Raw genomic sequence first — 24,265 nt, 5'->3', positions numbered from 1 at the left:
TCCGGCACCTCAATGTCTGTCTTGCAGTGAGGGACCCAAAACTGAACACAGTGTTCGACGTGCGGCCTCACCAGCGCTCAGTACGGGGGGACCATCACTGCCCTAGTCCTGATGGCCTCACTGTTTCTCTCCCAGCAAAAATGCTCTGTTGGCAGGAGGAGCAGAACATGACAATATCACTTTAAACAGTATGGGCCTTGGGCATTTTTGACTCAGTGTTGTATTTTCAAAGTCATCTTTATCCAAAAATCTATAATTTTTTTTTCCTCCTTTTAAATAAATGTTCAGATACAAATCAGGTTCATCATATGCCTTCAGAAGCTGCAGTTTTAGGCTAATGTCTACCACTGGCTTAATTTGTATCTTAATCTGGAGGTGATCAAGGAAGAAAAGATGAAGGTTTGAAAAAGAATTTGGTTTCACTGAGCTCATGGCGACTCCTGAAACTTTAATTCAGCCCTAACCATAAACTGCTCCACATAGCCATATTTCCAGGGTTTTTAAAAGATGCCTTTCATCTGGAATTCCCGTCATATCAGTTTGAGGAGTTTTTTTTTTTTGTAATTTAAAAAATTTTTCTTTTGCTGCTTTTAATGCCTATGAATAGCAAAATAAAATATTACATTTTATTTCTGAAATATCTCCAAAAGTTTTGATGCTTTGTGGCAAAGCCTGAAGAAAAGAAAGAAAAATTCTACAGCTGTTCATCAGCCCTTTATTTCCCTGATTGTTTTTCCACAATCTCATCAAAAGATTAAAAATCTATTAGTTGTTCAACCCCTAAATGAGTAGCAAACCATTGAGAAAAATGGAAGCATATTCCACGGCCTTTTTTCCATGCGTGTGTTAAACTAATCAGGAAATTCTTCAATGAACTAAACTTTCGGTCCCACTCTGATCCTTCTAAAGATGGTCTCAGCTTTCCAGTGTTTTTGAGAAAGTCCTTCCATTATGCCAAAAAGGTTTTGCTTTGTTCCAAAAACTGCTCAGTATCTTATTTTGATATTTATGGCCTCATTTTATAAGACGTTCAGCTCATTGCCTTGGATGCAAGATGGAAATATATACCAATTCCTCAGCAGAGTTCAGCTTGAGTCTGGGATGCAGGCAAGTTATTTCATCTAAAAAGGTTAAACTACAGCCTTGATAACTAATTATAATCAAAAAGCTAATAGTCTTTCTGTGCCACATGTGTACCTAACGCTCAGCTTATTTTTCTATAGCTTCACATAGCATTGTCTCCACAAACTGTGTTGTACTAAGACTATGGCTTTGAAACTCATTGGAGCAATATGGACAGAATGGCAGTTTGGACTGATGATTTTTTAACCTGATGTTCAGCTTCTTGCTGGTGCAACACAAGAGGTTTACTGTGGAGATGCACTTTATAAAACACTATACTGTCTTAACAGAAGCACCACTGCCAAGCTGCCCGTGATTTAGCAAAGAAATTACTATCTGCAGTAGTGTAAAATGATCAGACTCTGGTTTTGCCTGCATGTAGTATGTAGCAGTGACGCAGATCTTCCTTTTCCACCCTGGGGGTTTCAGTTCTTTGCCTTCTAAGGAACAGACAAGGTCTCTTTCCAATTGGTTACTGATCATCAGAGCTTGACTGCTGGGCATTGCTGCATTCTTAGATTTTCTTTAAGATCCTCTTACCTGAAATCTTCTCTGTTTGATGTGAAAAAATCAAGCTCATCAACAGTGATTCCTTCCTTTAATTATACATCTGATGGTCACTGCCTGTACATCAGAGGCCTCCAAATGCTTCCACATTCTGGAGCCAAGAAATGGAGAGGTCTAAAAAATCAGTAAAGTTTCTAGCATTCCTAATGTGTTTTCTTTTGCCTTTGTGATAAGTAGGATCCTCCCTCTCTAAGGCTTCTCTGCCTTGTCACAGTCTTTAGCTGTCTTTTCTGTCCCCCCTTCATCTTACTCAACAGCTCCTCATTCACATTTGCTGCTGTGTCCTTCTACTTGTCAACCAGTGTGGTTGTGACCCTGCTGACACTGTCTACCAATGAACCCTGAAAAAGCTGGATTCCTGCACTATATCCCGTTTCTCTTGGCTTTTATTTGGGTGAGTTTTCTTCAGAACTGAAACCTAAACTAACAAAGGATATTTCGTCTGTTTTAGAACTCTACCATTGCTACAGAAATGTAAGTTAATTTTTTATGAACCTGTATTTGTCAGCAATTGAAACAGTGTCAGCTATGCTTGTGCAACAGTGGATGAATATGATACAGGGTTTGATCCTGCAAGGCACTAGCTCTTCAGCTCTGGTATTTTTTAGGCTTGCTTAACATACATCTGATTAAGTCCTTCAATCAGGCTGTTAGACTTCAAAAGATCAGAGATAGGTTTAAAATGAAGCATAAGAATTGGGAGGCTTGGACTGCACAGCCCCTATAGCCCATGAATAACCAGGATGAGCACATGTCAGATGTAGCAAGTGAGAAAAAACATTGATCTCTTGCAGAAATCCACAAGTTCCAGGAATTGTCTTTGAAAGTTGGACTATACCTCAGGGTTTTCCCTGAGGGTTTTCATACCCTATGTTTTCACCAGTGTAACTGTTGATCCACCTTGCTCACCCTGCATCCACAATCATTTCTTCCCCCACAAACGATTTCTGTCCTAAGTCACAAGAGTGGCAGGGACCATCCTGCAATCAGAGGGTGAACTATTACCTGCTAGAGTGACAGCAATGGAGACAGAGTCAGATCCCAGGGCATTGGATGCATTGCAAGCATAGAAACCCACATCAGCTTCCACAGGTGCTAGAATCTGCAAGGAGTCATCAGGCTGAAGTAGCATCCTGGAGTAAAGCAGAAAGAAAGATGTAGCAATCTCTTAGTTTGTGTGAACATTAATACATTTACTGGGATTTTTTTGTCAGGTTTAGGGTTTTTTTTTTCAGTTCAGGCCTTGAGGTTATATTTAAAAATCTATTAAGAAATTTCAAGCCTTGCATTGAGACTGGAGCACCTAAATTAAACTTTAGTCTCATTCCCAGTTCTTCTACTGCTGAATTGTGTATTAAAGATGGCTGAGTACTTAGGACATCTGCTCATGGTTTTTGAAACATCCTCCTCCGTTGCGTCCCTTCTCGTATAATGTCGGATGAGTTGCCTAACCTCCCTGTCTCCCAGTTCTGCAAAGCAGGAGTAGCAATAGTAAAGAAAAAGCCAAATTATTGCAAGGGAAAAAAAAAAAATCATGAAACATGCTGAAGCTAAGCAGAAAGAAGTGAAGTGAACCACAGGCTCAGTGTCAAAGCCTGTAACAGGCTCCAACTTCTTTGATTGCTGGGCAGTTTGTACAAACTCAGCAATCTTGTTGCTGCCTTAATAGTCATTGAAGACAGAGGAGAATACTCATCTCCTCCTTGGGCTGAGCCTCCTGTTTCTTTCCTCTGCTGTAAGAAAGCCTACAGTGATTGTAGAGTACTGCCCATGGGATGAATATGGCCGTAGAGCTCTTACGAACTGCTCCTTTTCACAGTAGTAGAACTCCACCAGGTCCTGATGGATACCTGTTTAAACAAGAACTCAGTCCCTGGGCTCTAGTCAATGCCTATATTCCCTTATTTTCAGCAGAGTGTATTTCATGATTACTGTTCCTTTTGCTTAGGTTTTTTAGCCGAAACAGTTCATAAAACCTAATGATAAGTTACTTTTCTCATAGGCAACTTTCAGCAGCTGTTGTATGTAAACTGTTCGTTGAGGCTGTGATTGACACTGAAGGGTGAAGGCGCCGGAGGGATATGCCTGTAAAACACAGGCAATAAAAGCCTGCTCACAGATCCTGGCATTGATGAGCTTCTTTCCACTCCCACCCCTGCAGTGAAAACTGTTGTCTCATGGACCAAAAAGAAACAGATACTTGATCTTGCACAATACTGTGGGTGGCAGACCTCTAAAACAAATCAGATTAGGGCCACACATCAAAATCTATTATAAGAAAAAACACGGAGTTAAAACTCTTTTTTGATCCTTTTTTCAGTAATAATAATTATTAATAAAAGGAAAGAGCTGCTTTCGGTCAACCAAGTTTTGCATGTGCCTAGAAAAATGCACATTTGCAAAACAAGCATTTATCATTTTTAAAGTGCATCTTTGCTTGCACAACAAAAAAAATCCCAATGGCTGAATGAATTCCCTCCCCACTTCTGCTTTCAAGGATTGCTTTCTTACCATTTAGGCATAAACAGGGCAGAATTCTAGTTAGCCACTGCTAACGTTGCCAGCAACTAACAAATTTCTTTGCTTGCAAAACTAAGGTTAGCATGCATCAGTATCTCACATGGAATTGTTTTAGTTTAACACTGACTGATCAATCTCTACACAGAATTCATTAGAGATTCAGAATTTATCTCAAATTATACTAGCATGTAACAGCTAAATTGTTGTGTATGTTCTGCCTGAATGTGTGCAAATATAGTACGTAGGCTGATCAGCCAGCCCTATATCAAACTAACACCTACAAGCCACTAAAAAATATGTTTTTAGAAATGTTTCCATCACCTTCAAGTTGAGGGAAGAGCTTGCTTAATATTGCTCCTTGTAAAACACATACAAATGGGGTAATAATTTGGTTGTTGTTAATGAACTCTGCTGATGTACACCTCTCTTTGTCAGTTTAAGACACCTCAAGATCCAACATAAATATTTTCAGAAATAGAAGTAAGCCAGGTAGGTACTTGCCTTTACAAAAAATAAACTCCAATGCAGCACCATCTTCCTATTTTTTCAAACCAAGTTTTAATGTCCTTCTCTAGAAACAAAGCTAATGTCCTCTTCTTTCCAATAATTCTTTCTGTTATTTGTATGTCACAATTTGGCATAGCTGCTTTTCTTGAAAGCAGATCTTTTATTATCCCTCTTTGTATAGAATGATTTTGGCTGGATTCCCTATTTGCTCGTAGACTGCTATTTTTGTTAGGTATTGAGTTGCTTGTCAGTGGTGAAAAAAATACCAGCTGTAGCAATTCTTTCTGTCAGCAGCATGGCTTCAGAATCACATTTATGGACTTAAAATAATGCAGCTTAATGTCTAATCAGTCTCATCTCAGTTACTCCATACTCCATTGTCTCCAAGACAAAAACGTATTTTACAAGGTTTATAATCAGTGACTGGTTCTGATAGCACCTCACAAACACCTAACTCTATATCACCTACTGTTTACATTCTGCTTCTTGTACATTTATAAAATATATTCCTGGTTTAGGAAGGTTTAATTATCAAGTACAAACTGGTTCCCAGTGATGAAAATTACAGCATACTTGGGAGGCTTACCAAACAATGCATAAATCCCTCAAAGATTTTTCACTTTTAAAACTGATTCCTAAGGAAGTTAATCTGAATTTGTCTTTGAAATAAAACATTTTCCATCATTTAAAGAAGTCTCCAGACTTTGGTACAGAAACTAGCAGGCTCTGAAACTGCACTCAAAACCCATGCTGGTGTTAATCTGACACTTTAACCTTAAGAGGGAGTATGGACACTCATGTTAAATACGTACTCAGGCTGAATGTGCAGACTCAAGTCAAGGATATTTTACTAGAACCACACAATTTTACTGGAACCACACAGCTGTTTTCAACTGCTGCAGCTTTTTGTTTCATGTTTTCATTCTACTGAGTAACAGAAGACCAAGTTCTTTTGGCCTGTGTTATATCTTTTTGTGAGAGTAGCTAGATTAAAGCTAAAGAAATTAATTTTTACAAGTGGAGCTATGGAGTAAGAGTCCCGAATACTTTTAGGTGGACTGCACAGCTCATGGAAGGAAGCAATGGGAATAGAGCCATTTGTTGCTCCAACACTGGGCCAGACAAAATCCAAGGTGCACTCCTATGCACAATGCATAGAAGTGAGTGCCTTTATCTCAGTATTTAGTAATACATGATACAGATAGGCATCACCCAACCTAAACCCAGAAACCCTCATTCTAACAACTAGTTACAACCGAGTATCACTATAGTCAGCAGAGCATGAACGGAGGGACTTCAGTACAACTCTCTGACCTTCTTCACCAAAAGTGTCTTTCTTTGATACTGGTACAGAAAGATCCATCTACATTAATTTTCTTGTTCCCATTAAGACAGAGGTGGAATGGACAAATGGTTTCTCTTCTCCATTCAGTGGCTGGCAAAGTGTGAAGAAGACAAGCTGCAGAGCTGAACGACAGCTCTAGCGTACCATCACCTCAAACACCACCACATGCAGATGGACTGGCAGTTTACAGCAGTACACTGTGAGACTGCTTAAGCTGTGGCTTACATTTACACAGCTGACTGGCAGCTAGCAAGAGCATTCTGAGCCAAAACCAGAATACTGCTGTTAAGAACCCAGCATAACATCCACAACCCAATTTTATATGCACCATGACTTCTAAACTTCCATTAACTCCAAAGTTACAGATTCTGAGCACCTCTGAAGTCCAGAGCACTGCTCATTTTCCCTCCCACCCATCAAACTGGTGGAACTAGTGGATGGATGTGTACAGAACAAAGTCCATCAAGGAAGTTAAAAACTGCCTCAACCTTTAAAGAAAAGAGGCTAACAAATAACACTACTAACTGGCAAATAAGCTGTACTTTCCTCAGTCTTTCCTATAGAAATTTTAAGCACACATAGTTGCCTGATAATCCAGAAATACAGCACAACGTGGAATGCTATTTCAGCCAAACTGAAAAAAAAAACCAAACCCATTAAAAAATCCCCAACATTGAAAGACATTGTAAAGTTTAAAAAAAAAAAAAATCAAACTAAAATTTCAGAAATTGTATGATTGTTTTATTGTCAGCTAAGTGAATCTGCCTGTTGCTACACCATGACTGCTTTATGGTGTGAGATTACCTTGCAGTTTTCTCATGAGTGTAGTGTCCACAGGCGGACTTACCTAGCATAACACAGAAATCACAGTCATTTCAAGTAGAGGGGGGGGAAAAGAAGTCCCTTAATAGCACAGTTCCAACAGGATATAACCACTGGCAATGAAAATGTATATACAAAACTTTTTGAGGGGCCATGAAGATATTTTCAGAGGAATATGGCCAAATAAAGGAATACTTTAATAATGGCCCAAGTCCTAATTAAGAAGTTCATGTGATTTTCACATTTTTGCTCTTAGTGTCCTCTCCCCCTGCAAAAGCTACCATTTTTTGTGTGATACCTATTATACTTACTAGCCTTCTGACATAGAAAGAGAGACAAGAAGCAGGAATTTCAGTACATTAGAGCAAACAATGATTTTGTAGTCACTCATTTGCTAAAGTGAGAAAGGAGCTAATAAACTAATTGTATAACTCTGAAGGAGAAGCAATTGTACCTAAATCAAGACTTTACTGGATGATCCACAGGCACCACACTGGAAATTAATTTTTGCTTTGACTTCACCTCACCTGATTTCCCAAACTGATCTTAAGACTAAATTCAGATGTCTTAACTGAGGTCAGTATCTTGCGCAGAGAGAGCTGCTAGCAGATCCCTGGACTACTTTGTTGTACCATGTTGGTTAATATAACTGCCTCTTACACTCCTGCCTGCCCTTATATCCCACTTTCTCACAGAACAGAACCCAAAATCTCAAGTATACATATGAGAAAAATGTATGTTATCAACATGGTTGATATATATATATATAGCTAGCATTGAAAAGAGTATCTTTCTGTGCTGCCTGAAGGAAAAAAAGCATCATTTCCGTGGTACATTGATAAAAGCGTTTTGTTACTCAAGTTCTCAGGCTACACTTGGGGCCAGCACACTGGAGCCTGAACAGATGAGGATGCACCAGCTCAGATGAGGAGACTTACACTTAGAGATCATTGCGTTGAGATGACTGCATAGCTGCAAATAGCCACAAAGTATGCTTCTGCAGTCTCGAGACTCTATCAGAGCATACACGGGGAATGGTGATAGTAACGCTCCCTGAGGTTTATCCTGGGGCAGTTTTACACACAGATACATGTGTGGAAGGCAGAAGCCTCACTTCCTCCATCTTCAGCTACCACAATATATCAGACAGACCGTGCTGGAGCACTGTGAGAAATACAATTCTTATCTCCAACAGAGGATAACAGTAGTAATAGTAATCAATCTTCATATCGCAAAACCAATCATCATAGCAGAAACCTCCACCTTCAGCTGCAAAATACCCTAAGGCTCGCAACCTCCAGAAATGGAGTGCTTTGTTGACTGCATTAGGCACTTACCTACTTCTACAAACTCTACTTTTTAGTTACTGAAACAGAAGTAAAGCTCCTGTTTGTCACACCAGACTAACCCAGCACCCAGACCTTACCGAAGAGTCATGGTGCACTGTTTATCACTTCACATGTCCTAGTGTTTCTTTCTGCTATGAAATCAGACTACAGCAAAATACAGTTTTGTCCATGGGACTGACAGGCAGTAAAACATGGAAACGGAAGAGTCAAAACATCAATTATTTTCTTAAAGTTAAGTAATATACTTTACCTATCATTATATTTCACCTCCTCTCCATTCTTAGCCCAGCTGATGGTGGGCTTTGGGTTTCCCACCGCTTCACAGTGAAGCAGCACACTCAGTGTGCCACTGGCTAGGACCACTGTCTGTCCCAGGTGGGTAACAACCTCTGACGCAGAAAGCTGTTGAGCCGCTGAAATCTTTCGGAGGATAGCAGGCTTTTGATGAGGTCTGCGCACACCATTTGCCAGGTCTACAGAGGTGGGAAGAAATGTTTCAGCAGATGACATCCTTAGGGAGCTGGTAAACCCGGAGACGAGTCTGTGGAGAGGGTACTCCACCGAGGTTGAATCTACCCTTCGCCTTGTTGCTTTGAGGACAGATTCTTGGTGCTCCAAGTGGCTCTTGAAAACCTCGTGAGCCAGTTGCACAACAAGCTGCTCAGTGTAGACATCTTTAAGCTCCTCAGGCTGTTGAGACAAGTTCCTTATGATATCATCCAAGCGTTTCTGCTCTGTGACCATAGTAAATGGCAGGCTATATTCCCGGCTCTGATCCTCCTCCGAGGATGCATTTCTCTCTCTGGACTCCTGGGTTTCCCAGGACTCCAGATTTTCCCCTGGCCAGCCCCTGTACTGTAGAAGCTTTGAGACAATATCATCATACCAGCTACTGGGGTCACCAAGGTGCCCTCGCTTTTCAGCCTTGCTCCCATTGAAGAGAATCCCATTGATGTGTTTCTCCTGTATTTGCAAGGCTTCATTTAACCTGGCCTTTCTGATGGCTTCTTCCTCCCTAATACCAGTTGGCTGCCCAGCAATGATCTTCTTGTTGCTTCCAATCAGTTTAATTACAAAATGCTCCCGGGCTGGCCCTGCTGTGCAAGTGTATGTCCCGGTGTCTGAAGGCTTCAGTCGATGGATTTTCATGTACCCGTAGGGTGCAATGGTAATGTGAGCTGAGCTGACGAGCCTCTTGTCATCCTTCTCCCAAGCAATCATTGATTTCCGGAACCTCCTTGTGGGGCATCGGAGAATAACGGAGGTTTTGGGCAGCAGGTAGGCGTACCCACCCACAATAAAGTGTAACTTCTTCTGCTTTCTTGTCTGGATGTAAACTTTCTTTACAGCCATGATATGGGGGCTTTGCTTATGAGCTGGCCTGATGTGCCCTGAAATGTTATTAATACTATTAGTATGTGACACCATTAAACAAAACAAGCAGTTTACTTTTGTGCTGGCAGCATTTGGCCCACTAAACAGCTATGCAGGAACGTTGAGTTGGAGCAATCAAAATAAGAGGGAATAACAAGTTAATGCACTTTAGGAATGCAAAAGTAGTCCCACACAGGGTATATGCAGAAACCAAAGCGCCAGGGACAAAAGCCTTACAGGAGGGAGAAAACTTGAGTGGTGATGTAGTTCTTGTTACTGAAGTATTTAAATGAAGATTGTTGCTTAATATATACAGTGAAAAGACAAATGTTTACCATCCAAACCCTCAAAGGCAACATGAACTTGCAGCTCACAGTGGTAAAGAAGAGTGAAAGTGCTGCTACCTCAGGGAGTAATGCTGAATAAGACAAAACAGTCTGAACTAGGCTTAAAAACACAAAACCCACTATTAAAGTGCACAATTTCAGTTTGTCCTTCCAGTTTCCAGACCTCTATGACAGAGATCTTTGTTATGAAGCACTGGATAAAGCAGCATAGGTATATAATTAGTAAATACCATGCAACATTTGGTCCCAGGTTTGATTATGGATGTCAGATCTTTTGCCCCTGAGATACCCAATGTTTAGCAGTTTCAGAGTTGATAGGCTGACTTTTAAACTTTGACATGTGCAGTTGGTTTACTACAAGTGAGGGAAGGTCATACAGGGAGACTACTGCTGTTGTGAAGGGCAAGAACAAATGCATGGAATACCAATATAAAATACATATAACTTATGTTATACAGTTCATTAGAAATCCCAGTTCATAGAATGTTCTGAGTGACATAATGAAATAATATGTTCTTAAATAATCTTCAACAAAATCCCTTACCAACCGTTTTCTTTGCAGCTGTTCTAGCAGAGTTTATTTGCAGCTGCCCTCAGGCTGCTGTGCTGTATCTCTGAGCTTCTACATTCCAGCTGTGAAATTTAAATCTAGATTAGGGTCAGAATTTTGAGCCAGTTCTTCCAGAAACTATTAGCTCCCCCTTCCAGCACACTGGCTCAGGCCCAGCGCTTAACAGTAAAATTTATAGCTCTCATCCACAGACCTGCCTCATAGCTAAACAAAACACACTTGTTCACAGACAGAAAAACTCAGGAGCAGGAGCCACTCTCCTAGACAAAGTAACACTAGTGCAAGAGAAGGTTATGGAGCAGGTGATAGCATGCATTTCTCAGTGATGGACATCCAAGCCCCCTTTCCCCGGGCACTCCCAAGCACCTTTTCTACTTACTTGCACAGGCGCCTAGTGTACAGGGCCTGATCAGCGATGAGAACGGCAGAGGTGGGCACAGTGAGGAATTGATGATGACAGAACCCCCGCTTTTCAGTATCTTTCTGCAAATGGCATTTCGACTCTGGGTGCCCTCTCCGCAGCTCGCTGAACACTAGGAAGAGATTGAGAAACATTAGGAACAAGGTGTATTAAATGCGAAAGGGTGCTCCTTGTTACACACCACCCCTCACCTCCCGTATCTACATTGCATATTCATACCATGGTACAGATCAGTTAGAGCTTTCAAAATATCACAGTGGGATAAGGCTGAGCAGCACCTGGACATTTAGTTACAAACAGTGCAGGCACAGTAGGGAGATGAAAAATCAGGTACTTTCTGTCGAGGCTTTGAATCTTCCCATGCTCTCTTTCACACTTTCTTCTCTCAGATGGCGTCCCTTGTTTTAATAGTACTGGGCTTCAGTACAAAGCTTCTCTTCACACTTTGTTTCTCTCTGTCTGTGTCTGATGCCTGGAAAGACCCCTGCTCATAGCCAAGAGCAGGCCACGTTGAGTTGCACTTCACAGGTACACCCTGTTTTGCCAAAATCTAGCCTGAACATGATCTTTGGTTTTTACTGTTGCAGATCCGTTAGACGTAATACATGGATGTTTCAGACACCAATGAGCTATCTCAGCCCGGCAGTTACCACACACAGCTTGCACAAAAGAGTATGAACTCTCTAATGCTGGGCTGTGGTGGTCAATGCACGAGTGGGCACTGTTTGATGGAATTCAGCATACCTATTTGATTTCATATTTACCTATACAGCATCACAGAAAGAGAGAATACGGGCAGTGCACTGGAACCCAGACAGCACTCTGTAAAGGTGCTGGAAAGTGGGTTGAGTGCTGTACAGTTGGAAGCACAAAGGTACACATGCACTTCCATAACACGTAGGTGCACACATGCGGTAGTGGGGGTTGGAGGTAAAGTGAGGGGAAGGAAACACAGTGAGGGTAAGAAGACCAAAAACATGGCAGCCTTCAAGTAAAATGGAGAGGAGAGAGTGAAGTTTAAATTGAAGGTGGGGAGGTTCAGATTAGATATCAGGAGGAAGTTCTTCACGGAGAGGATGGTGAAGCAATGGAACAGGTTGCCCAGAGATGTTGTGGATGCCCCATCCCTGGAAGTGTTCAAGGCGAGGCTGGATGAGGCTTTGAGAAACCTGGTCTAGTGGAAGGTGTCCCTGCCCATGGCAGGGGGGTTGGAACTAGATGGGCTGTAAGGACCCTTCCAACCCAAACCATTCTGTGATTCTATGATTCTATGAAGTCAGATTTGATTTTAGTAAGTGCCAGTATGCAGAAATATGAGTTGTATGGATGTCAACATAAACCATGTAGCAACTTGTTGTGAAGGAGGACAGAGTGGGAATAGAATTACCATCTTCACTGCCAGAATGGCTATGTGTCTCCTGGCAGACTTTATGACAACATCCGCTTATTTAAGTAAAATGTCAAGATAGGTCAACATATGAAGGATACAGGCAGGACAGCTCCATGAGGTGACTGGTGTTTCTTTCACTATTAAGAAAATTTCTGCCTCCTTCCATGAAAGAGAACTGGGAGAGCAATGTCAGAGATTGCAAAATAGGGAATAATTTTCATCCTTACTGGCATTAAAAGGTCAAATTATATTTTCAGTTATACTGTCCTAAATATAAAGAGAATTTTTCTTAAGTCATATGGGACTAGAAAATGGAGCCTGGAGAAGTGCAAGAGACTTCAGTAGAGTGTGAGTTTGTTTTGGCATCCCTAAATTGAAGGAAGGAAGTAACTAGTTAACTTCACAAAAGCAGGGTCCTAGAATGAAAGAGGCTCAGTGTCTGTAATGATGTGACTACAGCAGACTACAGGAATCCCTCCCTTCTCTTTTCTGCATCACAGGGAAAGGTTGGAGTGGCCCCAAGAGAAAAAGACTATCGACATCAGAACAGCCAGGTTTGGGAAAAAAAAAACATTTAATTTGGGGAAGTAAAGATACTCTTCATGATGCCTTGCATGAATAGAAGCATAGGCATGGACAGAGGAAAGGATTTATTGTTTTGAGCATGGCTTGTGTTTATGCAGGAAGGGAGGGAGGTCTTAATGGTTTGGCTGGATGGTTAAACCATACCTATGCCTCCAATCTCCAAAGAGCAGCATTAAGCTAGTGGCACATCCCTGACCAAGTACAGATTATGGGACAAAACTGGTCATACCACTCTGTGCAATCTGAGTTCATTGGCCTCCTTTATCCTAAGTGACCAAGAAACTTCATCGCCAAGAACACCACAATGCTCATGTATACATGTAACGTACCTGTGTCCAGTCAGAGAGAAGCCACTCATTGGGACAATCCTCATTTTTGCAGGCTTGTTGGGTAACTGGCCTTGGCGTGGAGCAGAAGGTTTCTGGAAGCTCTAACAAGCTTCCATCTGCCAGGCGCTGCTTACAAAGTGCATCTCGCTTCTGGACACCACCACCACATGTCTGCGAACACTGTGGGAGATGAGAGTCAGCCAGGTACATCACACTTGCACCATAGCAACTTGCAGCAAAAATCACTTGTGATTTGGGGTAGAAATCAACACTCAGTTTTGGCCAAATATAAAATACATTGAAGATTCAGAGATGTCAAATCTGACTTATTTTAAAAATATCGAAAATACTTCAGAAAGTGAAAGCAGCTTATTTTGCCAGTATTTAGAAAAACTGCTTCAGTATTTCTGAAATTTTCTGTTTTCGGGTGTTCGTACAAAAGACATGGAAATGATGGGTCAGGATTGCAGTACAGAGGTGTAAAAGCTGTCCTTTTCTGTTACCACCAACTGGAAAATGAGACACTGGCACATGATGTGAAGGATCTACATCCTAATGCCTCTGTCTGAGCTTGACTGTGCTACTGATAGCGCCAGAGAGAGTGGAAAAGTATTCTCCAGCAGTAGATGATTCAAGACCTTAATTTCCAGGATTTCATTGTACATATTAGATAACAGTAGCTATGAACTGAATAGTCAGCTTGAACTAAATACTCAAATTTAGCTTTTTAATGAAAGGTTCATAATAGCAAGAAAAACAAATGAAAACTTGAGAGTGTGATAAATAAAATCTTCCCCAGCTTATCAGTTTGCTCTTCTTTCCTTTTGTAATTTTCTTATTTCTCGTTTCTGATCAGCATGAGGCCTATTGTTAGTGTGGCTCAAAACTTAACTGTTCAGCCCAGAATTCCTGTCCTTGTAGATTTCTTGCATTCCAGCATTTCTCTGATTTTTAATTCATGCAAAAGCTGTATATCAGCTGCAATCTGCTGTTAGTCACAGTAATTGGTTTGTAAGGTTAATATAATAAACCATTAAATATCCATGCAGCCCTTTTATATTTATGGCTCTCATGACAGCAGTGTGTACTCTTTCCAAAAGGTAAGGAGGAAGGTTTATTTGAGTCAAAGTAAATTGGGATGCTTAATATCTAAAGAACCCACCACCCCTCTCTCTTTAACCTAAATATCCCCCTCTGTAGCCATTTTCTACCAAAGCAGTGCATGAAATTTTCAACTATCAGATTTAATAACTTTCCTTAATCTTTTTTTGTAAACTTGGTTGCTCAGCCCTTTTTCCTGAGAATCTTTTTCCTGAGGCTGGTAACAGGCTCCCTCTTCTGCTCCATTCATCCAGATCAACTCCCTATCTCCTTCCTTCTCCTAGCAAAGAAGAAGAGGCATCTTACACTACACTGACATGACCATGAGTTGCTTATAGCTTGCAACATGGGCATTATGCCTGAGAAGCAGAAAACCATATGAAGAAGTACTGAATATATACTCAAGCCATTAAAAAGGGACAGTTTTAGAAAATTCTGCAGTGTTAAAAGGCCATTCCCTCTTAGAGAATGGAGAGAGCTGCATAAACTTTAATTCTAGCCTGATTATTTAGGACATACATTTTCACTGGGAGACAGAAAGGAAGTGCAGAAAGACATTATTCAGTTTCGTTTGCTCTTTAATGAGTAAAAACAGCTTTTGCCCTATTTACTTAGAATGCTGCAAGGCTCAAAGGCTTCCAAAAAAATTAAACAAGTAAAACAATACTTTAGTTTTCAACAAAAGAAAACATTTGTCAACCTTTCATTCGAGGACAATTCATTCCTGAGGAGAGAGTAAATCAAGAAAAATATGATTAAAAGTATTATTTCAAGATTGCCTAAGGACTGTCATCATACAACAGAGCCAAGATGGGTTAGGCACTGTATGAATAAAACAAAAGTATGTTCCTTCTGTCAGTCAACCAAATCCCAGGAAGTCTCACTGCCTTTCTCGCTACATCCCTACCAGATAACAGAGTAAGACAGACCAGATCTTTTCTTGCTTCTTTCCCTTCAGTTACTTACATAGCTTTTTTCTATGAAAAATACCTTGCTGTTCAACACCAAACTCTGCTTATAAGTGCCAGAGAGAGCCAAATGCAATAATAAGATTCCTCCTTGTCTGCAGGAAAGCTCTTCTAGGACAGTCTTGGATTACCACACTGGAGTTGTGTCTGTACCTGTATTTCAGTATTTCACCCCTGGAGCCTTCACTACCCTGGGGTCTTTGCTGATTTTTCTCTATTGGAAGCTTCCAGCCCTCATATTTCTCCAAAAAAGGGGGTAATCAATGACAGCAGCATCTGCTTGTGTTTACAGGCAATATGAAATGGGAGTTTTTAAAGGATCCTCATTCGGACACATCCCATCTGAATAACATGCTATCTCTCTCTGCCGTTCAGAAAGATCTCTCAGCACCGTTAAAACAGAGAAAGGTGCTTGTGTCACAGGGTGGTTTCATCTCACCCAGCCAAAAAGGTAAAGCGTGGCTGTTTGAACTATGTCTCCTGATATTCCTGCTCCCCACAGCTTCTGAGCAGAGCCAAGCCTGATATCTGCTGATATTCCTTTACAGGAGATGTGGGGCTGCCAGAGTACCAGCTTCCAGGTGGCATCTCCCCACAATGCTGCTTGATTATGCCAGTTTAACAATGAGTTTACGCAAACACGAGGCAAGGCTGACACCAAAGAAGACAACCTATACACCCAATTCTGCCAGACAGTCAGTCCTGGTTTTGTGCTGCCTTTTCTCATATGCTGGTGTAAGCATTTGTGTGGCTACATAGTAAATCAGAGTGGAAAATTAATGTAGGCTAAAGCTAGTTATGTTTCTGGCTAGCTTTAACCAGGACCTTTAGGTGATTGCACAGCACTTCTGGAGATATAAGGGCAAGAAAGAGGTCTATGCAGCATCTATTTTCTCTTTTGTAAGAAGTGCTGGCATATGTCATCCTAAACTGCTGGTGGAACTGTGGCCTTGGCCTCTCTCAAAGCAGTCATTGCTTTGGTATCTGTCCTGCTCATACAACAATCTGTAAGTGATAATTAACAAAACCAGTTAATGGTCATCACTGAAAGCAGAGAGGGAAAGTGGGCTGTCTCTCTGTCTCAACACATGCCTATGAGCATCTATGCACATGCATACAATGCACAGCATTCAGGCAAAAACACCATTTGCAGTGTTTGGGAGGCAGGGAAGCTGGACTCTTCTCAAACTTGTGGAAAAAAAAGGCAGTTATTAATGAAAAATAAAGGTCTAGGGGGCTGTCACTCATCATCATAACTGTTACTGCTTTGGGGCAGTTGTTGGATGTTTGAAAGGATATCAATTTATGGTCAGTCGTGCTTACAGCAAGAGTTGAGGAAGTGGTTGTCCTAACCCTCTGCTCTCCCAGGTGGTTTAATTTAGCTCTGCCCTCTTCTCAAGGTGGTGGGGCTACAGTAGTACAAGTTCTGGCCTTGCTTTCAGAAATTCTCTCCTGCGACTCTAGAGAAAGCGACTGCAAAGTGAGTAAATACTTTTCTTTCAGCAGGTCTTTCAGTTGCTTTCTAAGGCTTGACACTTGAATATTTAGAAAGGACTTTTTACAGTATGGAGAAAAAAAAATCCTGAAAATATCTGAAAATGTGACTAGTTTTCCCATAATGACTCTGTTGTCAAGCCATTGTTCTACCTTTGGAGTGAGGATAGCACTGAGCAGCTAAAAAATAACGCTGGGACTGAGACTATGGTGCTTATTCAGTAATAAAAGAATGGAGGATGAAGATTTACTAATGGATGTCTCCCATTTTAAGTGTGCAGAGTAGCTATTTATAGGGCCCTGTAAAAATGGAAGCTCATATCCACTTTCCTCCAGAAGCACACTACTGAAAGCAAGATCAACATCCTAATGGATTTAGCTAAGAAACAGAACTATTTAAAAATAAATAGTCTTGAATCTGTAAGGAGATATTGAAAAACATTTCTTGGAATGTTACAACACTGATAATTATCATGTGTTTATCTGCCAGGAACACTGGGGCTTCTAACGGCATTTAGTTCAGACAACCCTTTCTTAACAAGCCTTGAAGGCCTTAGAAAAGAAAACATTGCTCATTGCAGTTTAAATCTTTTGTTTGTTTGTTTGTTTGCTTGAAACTATTGTGAGAAAGTGCTCTGAAAAGCACGACAAACTTCACAGCTGAGCCCAAAGAAATGCCTTCAAACCAGGCTGTGGGGAGAACAGATGTTTCCCTCTAGTGTCTAGTGTAAACCTCTAAAGGACCTTCCTCAAGGTAAGGGAGGCACCTTCCCGCAGGGCCCTCTGCCTCCCACTACGTTGGGCACCCTCTCAGGGATCTGAGTAGAGGGGAGGTGTTGTGTCTTAGTGCAAGGAAAGAAACCCTCCTGCAGGATTTCTTCTGTTGCAGGGCTCCATGGCAGCTCTGCTGCGTGGCTGGAGCTCACATTCAGAAATCTCAGCCACCCACAGCCTGTCCAAATGTGTTTTTCCCTCACACATCCCAGAAGCCAACAGCTGTAACAATCCTTAAGTGCCACACACTGGCTTTAGGGTACAGGTTTCCCCATGGAGGTCACCCACGGGAAACTTTTGTGAGACAGAACCGCGAAGCCTGGCTTTCCTATGGGGTGGAAATAACTCTACAGAGGTTGGTGATGCAAAGAAGGAAGATAGATGTCTTTCAAAAATTAGAAAATGGAGATTAATTTTCTCCCGGTGAAGGGTCGGCACAGGAAATACTCAGTGGCCATGTAGTGAGGAGCTACACAGAGCTGCCCAGCCTGCACAGCCCGTGAAAGTAAGCACAGAAGAGCTGCAACGTGACCCTTGTTAAACTGCAGCAATGAATGGTAGCACAGGTTCTCCCTCCTCACCCAGCCCAGAGAAGTCAGCAGCTAACACAAAAGGCTTGAACTGAGCAGTTTGATTTAATTCCTGACTAATATGCTTGGTAAAGCCTTTATACTTAATGATCTCCCTCCTCCTTGAGGTCTGCTACATCTTGCAAAAAGACAGCATACTTGAGAGCCCCTGGGCAGGTACAAAAATGGCTAAAACATTAGAGAGGCAGAAATGCATGTGTTTATACTGTTGAATCCTGAAAACAATCTATTTGGAAATTGCTTTAGCGGAAACTATTTTGGTACCATTCTAGGGCGGCCTATAGCTAATGGTCATTGTTAGCATTGTTTTCAGCATGCTGTAATCTATGTTTTTTCTGACTGTTCAAATAAACTTACAGAAAAGTGCTTTCTGTAAGGACTGTGGCTATTATAGGATTTTAATGAGCATAGGCACTCCTTCTAAAATATCCTAACTTTGAAATGTTTGACTTTATTATGTTATGTGCTAGTGGAATACTATTTGCTATTTACAAATATAGCATTTATGTATGAATATAGCCTAGAAATATTCAAGTACAACTCAGCAAATACATGTATGTGAGTATAAACAGACAACTTAAAGCACAAAATATCACTGATTTGTTTTAAACATAAGACAAAGGCTAGTTATATAGCTTTGTCAGAACATCAGGCTGGCATAAATTTTTGTTGCTGGGATGCCTGCTCAGATCCAGAGCTCTGCCATGAAGTATACTTTCATCAGATGAATACATTAACATCTCCCTGGCTGTAAGTAAAAAGCAGACTTATCGATGAAGACTTGGTAGGCATATGTAAGCACCATGCCAAGGGCTCATAGTTTTCCTATAGGGTTGAATGAATTGTTGCACCCAGCAGAAATGAAGATTTAAACAGGCCTTTTGCTTGCACCTCCACCACACAGCAAATTCTTCCTTTACGCTTGACAACAGGGCAGGATACTTTCTTCCTGTGCAGTATTATATCCAACAGAAGCATCTTTAAGTCTTTTGAATTGCACAAGTGTTTTCATTTGCAACCAGATGGCAGCACATAAAGTCATTTCAGGTTGCTTTCCAAAGACAGTAAGACTTGTACAGATCCATTGCGTAGACGGTAATTTTCAGCCTTAGTGCAATACGGCATCTGTCTCCCAAAGGGAAGTGCCTAACACTCATTTGTGACTCTGAAGGATGAGGAGTGTTTGTTGTCCTAAACTAAATTATTATTTGACAATATAAGGAATACCCAAAACGCTTTAGAGAGTCTATCCTCCTTGATCGTTACAGCTTTGTATTCCTAGAAACCTTGGCACTGGTAACCCATATCCACTCACTGCAGCTGACCATCATATTCCAGATATTTTTGTCTGGAATCCATAGCCAGCAGTTCAGAGTTTCCAGTAACTTTGCATTAGAAGCACCTATAGTCATTATTTACCTCTGAAAACAAGGCAATTTTTTAAACAGCAAAAAGGCACATCTTTTCCAATGGTTTAATGGCTCTTTGGAATGATAAATGATTACTTTTGATGGTCTAAAACAAAATGATGTGTTGATAATTGATGTATTGACTACTTTTAGCAGTCATAAAATGAGATTACACAAACATTCTTACCTCTTGCCATTCTGTAGGATACCAGGAGGGTGGGCAGTCAAAGCGATTACAGGCTTGCACAAGGGATGGCTTAGGTTTATAGCACAATTCATCTGCCAATATTACAGTCTCGTTAGTTTCTCTTGATAGTAGATGAGAACAGAAGACATCTCGTGTCTGCAATCCAACCCCACAGGTCAGACTGCAGGTGCTCCATTTTCCAATCTCCCACCTGTGAAGGGGTCAGAAGAGAAAACCTTAAGCACAGAATAAGGTCACCTTAATTTTCTTCTTTTTTTTATAATGACAGGTAGAATGAAGAAACAGTAAATGAAAGGGAATCCCGGGTCTCTGATCACCATCATGCTTCTTGTAGCTGCAGGATGAGGCTAAGAAGAATATTTAGTTCCTCTGCATTTCTGGTTCTTGTCAAAAGCTCTTGTACTTCAAGATTTCAGGACTCCTGCAATGTGACAGGAACAGTTTTATGTCCTGAATTGGAAGTTTTTTTTGTGCTGGACCTTGGCCAAAATTTTTCAAGACTGAAGGATTTAATTAGTTTGGTGTTTTTTCTGTCTTAAAAAAAAAAAAATTGATAGTAAAAAAGTCTGTCAAAGAAATGTAGCAGTGAAGTGCTGAGCAGGAATTTCTTCCAGAAGATCCAGCTGCCATGTTCCTGACTAACTTTTTCTTGTTGTGGAGGTAGGGAGTGCTAAGCCCTTGACAGATGCAATGGGAGAGCAGAAAGATCTTCAACCTCTGGGTGAACACCCATCACTGACCCAACCCTCCTCTGCACTGGCTATATAAATCCTGCATCAACAGGATTGTTAGTATCTGAATTTCAGTGTTCATCACATTAAAATCAGATTTCTACTGTTTGAGCTGTACTGAATACAACCCCTAATTCTGTCAGTCATACACAGAACTTTAGTTAAAATTTTAGGTCTTCCACTCTTGTTCTGTACTAGAAGGTACTTCAGAGATATGCAGAAATGTTCACACAAAAATGTCCTATATTCAGAATGAGGTTATAAGAAAATAGTCTTCCCATTAACTTTACACAAAACACTACACCGCTTGGACATAATCCAACATCCAAAATGAAAATATGAGAGACAGATACTGCCACTTTTTCTAATCCTGAAGAACAGCTTCTTTTCCTGCATGACATTAATGAAACTGATTGCTGGGGGAGTATATTAAACATTCAGGACAAGGAAGGCTCAGAGAACCCTCCCTTCAAAAGAGCAAAGTCAGGCAGAGATGAGAGACTGATTATGGAGAAAGACACCCTCAGGCTCCAAGCAGGATGGAAGCAGACAATGAAGGAAAGTTATGAAACATGTCAGCAGCATGAAGCTGAATTTGTGGAAGAAGCAGAAGAAAACACTCTTGACAATCTGAGATCACAGAATCACAGAATGGTTTGGGTTGGAAGGGACCTTAAAGATCATCCAGTTCCAACCCCCCTGCCATGGGCAGGGACACCTTCCACTAGACCAGGTTGCTCAAAGCCTCATCCAGCTTGGCCTTGAACACTTCCAGGGATGGGGCATCCACAGCTTCTCTGGGCAACCTGTTCCAGTGCTTCACCACCCTCTCTGTGAAGAACTTCTTCCTGATATCCAATCTAAACCTCCCCACTTTCAATTTAAACCCATTACCCCTTGTCCTGTCACTACAGGCACTTGTAAAAGTCCCCCCGCAGCTTCCTTGTAGGCCCCTTCAGGTACTGGAAGGTGCTATAAGGTCTCCCCGGAGCCTTCTCTTCTCCAGGCTGAACAAGCCCAACTCTCTCAGCCTGTCCCCATAGCAGAGATGCTCCAGCCCTCTGATCATCTTCATGGCCTCCTCTGGACTCGCTCCAAGTGGTCAATATCCTTCTGATGTTGAGGGCTCCACAGCTGGACGCAGCACTCCAGGTGGGGTCTACCCAGAGCAGAGTAGAGGGGCAGAATCCCCTCCCTCGACCTGCTGGCCACACTTCTCTGGATACAGCCCAGGATACGGTTGGCTTTCTGGGCTGCCAGCGCACCCTGCTGGCTCATGTCCAGCTTTTCAGTCAACGGAAACTGTCCAGCAAGATTAATATGCATCATGTTAGTTAGCACATTATAGAAGTAATAATTCAAGGTTGTGCCATCCTACAGTCACAGAACAATTCTTACTTCTCTATTTATTTTGTAAAGTTGTTTTGAGCATTTGTTCCCTCCCTCTCAGTAACACCCATAACAAATTGAAACAGCCAGCAGGTAAGAAACATGTTTTTCCTCCCTAGAAGATAATGGTAATGGACCAAAAAGCCACACTGCTCTCTTTCTGCGCTCCATCTGCTGATGATATTCTCTGATTTTATAGCAGGACAGGATATGTCCTGAGTATCATAGTAGGCACTAATGACACTGTAGTTCTCTTTAAGACAACAGCAGTGGTTCTGCTAGTAGCAATGACAAAGATGTGCTTAACCCTTTCTAACAATGAACACAACTTGCATACTGAGTTGGATGTTGCCATGGTCACTTCCCGGGCTGTAATACACTGAAGACCACTAAGGCCTGATAACATGTACCAGGAGCTTTTAGGCAGTGCAGTATGAGTGACATCTGGCAGCCAATTAAGCTAATTTGGAGTATGTCCTCCATATGAATTATCTTGGGGGAGAGGTCTTCCTAGATTTTCCCATAAAATTGTCATTCAGAATCAATGCGGATATCAGCTACCCTTCAGTTTTGGCACAATCTAAAATAAGATATTTGAGTAGGTGCTGAAAAGAAGGCATTTTCTTATTTCAGAATCTATTCTGAAATATGGTTAGTTGCCAGAGTTTCTTTTATTCAAGTGATGGTAATAGCTGTTGCCTCCAGCAACTCATTGTTTGTTATTGGTATAAGTGCACAGTGTTTCTGTTGGCAGTTCACATCTCAGTGGTTAGCAGGCCACAAAACCTCTTTGGAGATCTTGGCTTCTGCAGAAGAGGGTGTCTGTTTCTTCTTCCAGAAAGAAATGCTGTGTTTCAGTAAAGAGAAAGGATTTGTTTTTCCAGTGTTGGAAATTTCTGTTGCAGGTTGCGTCTGTTGCCCTACCCATAACATCGGTTTGTTCACAATTCTTTCCAGCTGCTTTACACAGGAGATTCCTTAGAGGTGCTCAGGAAATAGGAGGTCAAATTCTCTCTCACCCTTGTACTTTCATAATCCCCAGTGACTTTTATGGGCTTTCACAGATACAAAGTAAAGAATGTAGAGTAGAGCAGAGACATGCAAAGTGAAGTAGGATGTGCAAGTAATCAAAACCATAAATTATATATATGATTGGCAGAATTTCAAAGTCCTAAAACACACAAAGATCAATTATAACCTTCTAGAATAGAAGCATAGGTCTGTAGAATTATACCAGTGCTTTCAAGACTTTCAACTAATATTTTCATACTAAAATTACATTTTAGTTTCTAAACTACTTTTACTGTGGGAGATAATACCTTTTTTTTTTTTTTTAATACTGATTTTCTGTACTAACACAGTTTTACCCTTACTGTAGGGTGTTATGTAACTGAAATAATTCCTGTCTTATTTCATATGGTCCTTATCTGTGCATTCCTCTGTCCTTTTTTTTCGTTTTGGGTGTTTTGGCCATACTGAACTGATTCTTCCAATGTGTACAGCATACAAAAAAGAATAATGCCATCATGTTCCTCATGCATTTGACAATACCAGAATAAAACTAGGAAATAAGTATATACTTAAAATGGTAAATATGCTAGTTACAAGTCCAAGCTAAGGGAACCTTGTGGAACTGGTGTCTTTGCAAGCTGACAGTAGTGGTTTTTAAGGTACAGACTTTCAGAAAAATCTGTGTACTTGCTAGTTTATAGCCCAGCTGAATGTCATTGGTTTGCTTCCCAGAGCCCAGTGGAGAGATTGTACGTTTTTTGTCCAAAACATTATTTTTATCCCTCCTTCTTTCTCCTCCACTACTGCCCAAAGTTATACTAATGTGTAGCAACAAAGAAACAATGTCTTTTTAGCCTCTTTTACAGCAGGACTTTGGCACATCTATGCTCCTAAACCCCTGGCTGATCCTAACTCTAGGTCTATCAGTTCACCAGTTGTCTGTCTCCATCTCCTAAATACTTAAGTAGTGGTAGGTATTCAAGCACAAACTAGACTTCTAAAACATTTGAACTACTGTACTTCATTAAACAAAGCAAACCAACAAAAAACCAAAAAACCTCCCAGGTTTTCATCCTCTGCAGAGGCTGACATACATATGATACGTTGAATATTTGAACTGATTGAAGGAAAACTATATTAACACAAAACCACACAGACATTTTGAGATGGCTGACAGAGAGGAATGTAACAGGAAAAAGGCAATTCATAGGGCCGGATGTGTTGAAATGAATATGCGTACATTAGTAATACATGTATTAGAATACACATATATGCACTTTTAAAAATTAACATAAATGAAAACAAGTTTCCACTGGAAACATATAGGGAGCAGAGGATGGT

General features: G+C 41.0%; 1 protein-coding gene across 1 annotated transcript in view; it reads right to left on the bottom strand.

The window, feature by feature from the left end:
* Window positions 1-24,265, bottom strand: part of ADAMTSL1 (ADAMTS-like 1) — a gene marked incomplete at both ends in the record, with an annotated part of 76,479 nt that overhangs the window by 1,307 nt on the left and 50,907 nt on the right. Inside the window, 5 exons of the mRNA XM_010159494.1 lie at window positions 2,695-2,822; window positions 8,483-9,623; window positions 10,904-11,057; window positions 13,250-13,429; window positions 19,773-19,983. Of these exons, the coding sequence (XP_010157796.1) occupies window positions 2,695-2,822; window positions 8,483-9,623; window positions 10,904-11,057; window positions 13,250-13,429; window positions 19,773-19,983 (1,814 nt within the window). The remainder of the gene's footprint in view (window positions 1-2,694; window positions 2,823-8,482; window positions 9,624-10,903; window positions 11,058-13,249; window positions 13,430-19,772; window positions 19,984-24,265) is intronic.

This window comes from Eurypyga helias, unplaced genomic scaffold (assembly GCF_000690775.1).
Source record: "Eurypyga helias isolate BGI_N326 unplaced genomic scaffold, ASM69077v1 scaffold44019, whole genome shotgun sequence".
Classification (NCBI taxonomy): Eukaryota; Metazoa; Chordata; class Aves; order Eurypygiformes; family Eurypygidae; genus Eurypyga; species Eurypyga helias.
The sequence above is the reverse complement of the archived record's forward strand: the minus strand, read 5'-3'. Positions and strand labels throughout refer to the sequence as shown.